Here is a 6072-nt window from a genome sequence, read left to right on the forward strand (position 1 = left end):
CTTCTGATTTTCTGGTCTGGTGGAGGGTTGGGTGGGAACTTGGGTATCAGTTTTCTCTTCTCTCTTGCTCTTGCTAAGACCCTAGTACCCGATCTCTAACTCAGAATTATGTATCTTTGAGGCAGAAATCTCCACGCAAGAAGAGGGAAGAATGGCAAATCTTATCTGGTAGGGTACCTTTCCCTAAAGTTTCAATTTTAAGTCATTCAGACTCATACTTTTCCTCTCCTCCCTTCTATTCCCTTGGTTGCTGGACTTTCCTTGGGAGCTATCTGATGCCTCAGACTTTTCCCTGCTTTAATCCCTCTTGCTCAGGTGCTTTCACTCCCTTTCCAGAAGGCAGGCATTCTACCTCCAGTTACTCCATCTAGCCAGACTGGTTTGAATCAGCCACACCCCCTTCCGAGCTTCTGGGGCTCTTCGGATGGTGGCTGGCCACTCAACCCCACCCCTGGGCTTGGCTTGGAGCCCTGAGTCAGCTCCATCTCCACCCAAGCCAAATCAAACCTGAGGCAGGAGCCGAAACTCACAGTTCCTCAAGGCCTATAGCCAGGTAAGAGTCCCCATTTGTTTTTACATTTTCTCTGACCTCAATTCCCTGGACCCTCTCCTTGTGTTCTCCCCTGATGACTGTACTGTGTTTATCTCATCTCAGTTCTTTCCTCACATCCATTCTCCTGCAGCTTTGTGGCACATATCATTCTTGGCTCTTGCCTCTTCTTTTTAACCTTTCCTATCCTTTGTTACTTGTGTTCTGAGAACTGCACATGTTTTCATTTTGTCTAGGGTGAAGGGGAATGGTTGGGGATGAAGGTAGAAAGGCAGCTTGATGCCAGGGCTCTGAGGGCTTGGGAAATAGGGAGATGAGAAATGATTAGGGCATCATTATGCAGGTTTCTGTGTGGCTTATGAGGTCATTCGGACTCAGTGTTAATCTGATTGTGTTGTATGACCCGGGTTAAATGGAGAGAGGAGGTGGAAGGGAGTCAGCATAGCAAGGGAGGCTCTGATTTGGGGAGGGTGAGGTGTTTCTGAAGTTGAGTTTCCTCAGCTACAAAGAGAGCTTAGATGGGTACTTTTCCCCTACTTTCCCCCATCCCCAGCACTGTGTTTTCACATGAAATGGCTGATATCCTTAAAGTGGAGTAGAGGACCTAGGATGCCATTCTCTGATTCCTCCTTAATATTTGAGGGCAGCCTCTAAGGAACTTCAGGGCCCTTTGAAATACAGTTTAAAATCACTGAATTGGGTAGTCTCAGACTCCTAGCAGTTTTTGAGATTCTGTGTTTTTCTACTGCCTCTCAGCATGCACCTGTCATTTTGCTTTTCCCCACTTGCCAAAACAGTAAGTAAAACAGATAATGCTACATTGACACCAGCTTGCCTTTAAAGACTGGGAACCTTAGGCTGAGGAAAAAGGATTCCAGACACACATTTCCTCTCAGTCTATGAGTCACTAGGGGAATTCCCCAGGTAAGGCAGCATTTCTGAGAGTTCGACTAGGCCATGACATGATCAGAGAGGCGGGTAGAGTCTGAGCAAGACTCTACCAGGGGTTCAGTTGTTGGGCTTACAAGTATCTTGACTATATCGCCTACAGGTGATGGAGGACGAGGAGAAGGCAGTGGAGAGCTTGGTGAGCAACACGGAAGCTGCTCGTTCTCCATCCCCCATTCGCTGCTGCTCGCTCCGCCTCCGCTACTTGGCAGCTACTAGCATTATATGTGGCTGCTCTTGCCTGGGAGTCGTGGCCCTTGTGTTTGCCATCAAGGTGAGGAAAGCAATTCCTATGGAAGCAGGGGTGTGGGTGTAGTAAGGCAATGGTTCTGTATACCCGATCTATCTATATTGATCAAACAGTTAATAAGTACCTGCCAGAGCCTGGCTGTGGGCCTGGTGCCAGAAATAGGAATAAGACATGGTTCCTGCCGTCAAAGGGCCCACAGTCTAGCAAAAGAGATGGCTGTGAAAATGGGTAACTATTAATGGAATACAGCTCATCAGTACTATGATAGAGGAAGCACAGTGTATTCCAGGAGCTATGTATGTGTATATATATGTATGTAAGTACATGTATGTGTATAATAGAGTAGGTGAACAGGAAAGGCATCCTAAGGGAGTAAAAAGAAAGTAATCTTAAAGGATGAGTGAATAAGGGTAAAAGCGCATTCCAGGCGAAGGGAGCAAAGGCAGCCTATACAAAGGCAACCTGGACTATTAGTTCAGCGTGAATGAACCAGTAAGGAACAGTGAGAGATGAAGCCAGAGGATCTAGATTCCCAAGAGCCTCCAGTGCTGTGCTTAGGAGTTTCAGCTTTATCTGGGAAGTACTGGGGAGCCTTTCAAGGATTTTTGCAAAGGAGAATGACATGGTCAGATTTGTGTTGTAGTTAAGGTCCACTCTCAAGGCCTATAAAGAGGATGAATGGGAAGGGGCAAGACTCAGGGCAGCCGAGCAGTAAGTAGAACAATCTATAGGAGTTCGGAAGAAGCTATGAAGTTTTTGAGAGGGCTTCACCATTTCAAAACATCTAACAGAAACCTCATGTGTACCTTTCGGAATTTCCTTGACCTTAGCTGTATTTTTATCAGAAACTGTTTTCTTATCGTCATAATTTCTGGATTTCATTAGGGCAAAATCATAAAAAGAATCCTTAATGAAAAAGAGGAGGCTCTTTGGGCTAATGAGAACGGAGTGTTGTTTGGTTCGACATGAGTGAAATACTCCAAGATTGGTCACTGTTTCTTGCCAAGAATTCCAAATTCTGAATGAATCTGAAATGAGTAGAAAAGAATGGGGAATAAAATGAAAAGTATTTTTCCATACATGATCTTCTGAGCAAAACAAAAGCCATCCTGAAAAGGAGGCAGAGCAGAGTGGGTACCTTACTTTGCGGTTGAGACATGAGAGTTAGAAACTGGAAAGGGAGGTGGAGGGTTTGGGTGTGAGATTTTGAGCCAAGACGAGGATGTAGGATTGGAGTGGGGCAGAGGGCATTTTGGGGCAGAAGCAGGGGGAGAACCTAACCAAAAACCTGCCCCCACAGGCGGAAGAGCGGCATAAGGCAGGCCGGTTGGAGGAGGCAGTGCACTGGGGGGCCCGGGCCCGGAGGTTCATCCTGGCCAGCTTTGCCGTCTGGCTTGCTGTCCTTGTTCTGGGCCCGCTGCTTCTATGGCTGCTCTCCTACGCCATCGCCCAGGCTGAGTGACCCTAGCTGGCCTTTGCTGAGAGTCAGCCGAGACATCCTGAATCCTGCAATGCGGCATTGCTAGGGTCTGGTGCCAACAATGGTACTTCCTGGCTGGAAGGATGGTGCCTCTCTCAAAGGGCTTTGGAAGAGAGAGGCAGCAGCTGAGACTGATGAGGGGAGGTCAGCCTGCTCTGTTCTTTCAGTGCCCACCATCCCCTATTCCCCCCAATTTCCTCCATCCTAGGGGCCTCTAGGAGGTGGGATTGAAGCCCAGGCCTGATTTTATTAGTATTTGTTTTGTAATAAAAGTCTTTTTTAGTGGCGAAATGCTCCTGTCTAATTGTTCTTCCCCTGCTTTTCCCTGGGCCCTTAGTGAGAGCCAGACTGGACATCTGACTGATGGGAGAAGCCTGCATCTCCCCTTACCTAGGGGCTTCAAGAGGAGGAAAGGATTTTTTTCCCCCTTTTCCTTCTTCTTCTGGAAGTTTCCCTTCTTGGAAAGACCCAAACTTCTCCCTTACCTATCAACAGAGACCCTTAGGCCACAGAGGAAAAGTCGTAGCAGCAGCTACTAGTTATTGAGTGCTTACTATATTCCAGGCTGTGTGCTAAGCATTTTATATTTCTTAATTTCTTCAGTCCTCAAAATCACTCAATAGTAGGTACTACTGTTTTTATTTTATAGTTGAGGAAACAGGCACAGATTATCCAAGGTCACACAGCTAGTAAGTGGCAGAGCTGGAATTCAACCTAGACAGTTAGTTCCAGAGCTGAGAGAGGAGTGAAAGGATTGGATAATAGCAACCACCACCCTGTATGTAGAAACTTGTATGATTATGATGAATTTTCATATCCTTTATCTTGGGCCTTGTGATAATATTTTAAACATTTTTAAAATTGTGAGGTACACAAAGCAAAATATCCAAAACAATAGACAGCTCAATAAGTTAACACAAAGAAAACATCTGAAAAACCACCATTCAGTCAATGTAACCAATTTAACATTGCCAGCACTCCAAAGCCTCCTTTATACCCCTCCCAATCACTACACCTTCGTTTCTTCCCACAGGTAACTTTGTTTGTTACCCACAAGTATTCTGACTTCTAACAATGTAGTTTAGTTTTGCCTGCATTTGAACACTATATAAATGGAATCATATGTATTCTTTTTATGTCTTGCTTCTTTTACTTAACATTGCTTGTGAGATTGATCAATATTTGGTGTAGCTGTAGTTTTCATTACTGTATAGTATTCCATTATATGACTATATTACAATTTACCGATTTTCTGTTAGTGGACTTTTGGAATGTTTCCCATTAGGATATTATGAATCATGCTGCTTTGGACATTCTTGTACATGTTCTTTGAAGTACATGTACCCTGGGAATGAAATTTTGGGGTGATTTCACCAGCAGAGAGACCAACAGAGCACCTAAAGGAATTAGAGATGTTGCACAATGAAGATTAAAGGGGAAGGAGGGGCACATGATGGTTGTTTTCAGTGTTCCAGAGTGTTTCAGGAAGGAAAAGTGAAGGGAATCCATTGTTGGTCCAGAGGTTAGAACTACAACAATGGGTAGAAGCCATATAAACAGCAGTGGTTCTGAACCTTGACTTCACAATGGAACCTCCTGGGGAGCCTTAAAAAGTAACTTATGCCTGAGCTTTACCACCCACCCCCCCGAGATTCTGATTTAATTTGTGTGAGGTGCTGCCTGGGCATCAGGATAACTCATTTTAGAGAGATTTTTTACAAAAAATTTTTAAAGCTAGTATTTGATTAATTAGCAGCTTCAGTTTACTAGAATATCCCATTTCCCCAAACTGATTACATGAGGTCTTGCTATTTTTTAACTCCTTATTTTGAAAAAATTTCAAATCTATAGAACAATAACAGTACAATGAACTCATGTGTACTCTTACCTAGATTTATAATGTTTAACTTCACCACATTTGCTTTATATCTTTCTAAATATACGTAATTGTTACTGCTGAATCATTTGAGGGTAAGTTGAAGGCCCTTCATCTCTAAATACCTCATGATCTATATCTCCTAAGAACAAGGATATTCTCTCACATAACTACAGTACAATTATATAATTCAGAGAAGTTAACATCAGTACAATATTATCTTCTAATATATAGTCCATATTCAAACTTGCCAGTTGTCCCAATAATGTCCTGTATAGCAATTTCTGCTTTAGGGTCCAGTGTGGGAACACTTACTGCATTTAGTTTGTCATATCTCTTTAGCATTCTTCAATTTTTAGTAGGTCCTCATCCTTTCTTTTTTTGTCTTTCATGACATTTTTGAGGTGAGGCCATTTGTAGAATGTCTCTCAGTTTGGGTTCTTATGACTGAATTCAGGTTACGCATTTTTGGCTAAAATATTACATAAGCTGTATGTCCTCAATACATCACATCGAGAGGCATATGTCAATTTGCCCTTTTACTGGTGGAGGTAACATTGACAACTTGATTTTAAGGTAGTGTCTGTCAGATTTCTGCAGAGGTAAAGATACTTTTTTTCCTTTGTAATTAAAAAGTTATCTGTATAGGGACTTCCCTGGTGGCGCAGTGCTTAAGAATCCGCCTGCCAATGCAGGGGACACGGGTTCAAGCCCTGGTCTGGGAAGATCCCACATGCCGCGGAGCAACTAAGCCCGTGCGCCACAACTACTGAGCCCGCGTGCTGCAACTACTGAAGCCTGCAAGCCTAGAGTCCATGCTCTGCAACAAGAGAAGCCACCACAGTGTGAAGCCCACGCACCGCAACGAAGAGTAGCCCCTGCTCACCACAACCAGAGAAAGCCCGTGCGCAGCAACGAAGACCCAATGCAGACAAAAATAAAATAAATAAATTTACCAAAAAAAAAAA

General features: G+C 43.8%; 1 protein-coding gene across 1 annotated transcript; it reads left to right on the top strand.

Moving 5' to 3' along the window:
• The first annotated feature begins 38 nt into the window (after positions 1 to 38).
• TMEM265 (transmembrane protein 265) lies at positions 39 to 3519 on the top strand. The gene is made up of 4 exons (XM_060123407.1): positions 39 to 168; positions 337 to 553; positions 1602 to 1772; positions 3049 to 3519. Exons 3-4 carry the CDS (start codon positions 1605 to 1607, stop codon positions 3208 to 3210), a joined length of 330 nt encoding a protein of 109 aa, XP_059979390.1. The 5' UTR covers positions 39 to 168; positions 337 to 553; positions 1602 to 1604; the 3' UTR covers positions 3211 to 3519.
• Positions 3520 to 6072: the final 2553 nt, after the last annotated feature.

Source organism: Lagenorhynchus albirostris, chromosome 15 (assembly GCF_949774975.1).
Source record: "Lagenorhynchus albirostris chromosome 15, mLagAlb1.1, whole genome shotgun sequence".
NCBI lineage: Eukaryota > Metazoa > Chordata > Mammalia > Artiodactyla > Delphinidae > Lagenorhynchus > Lagenorhynchus albirostris.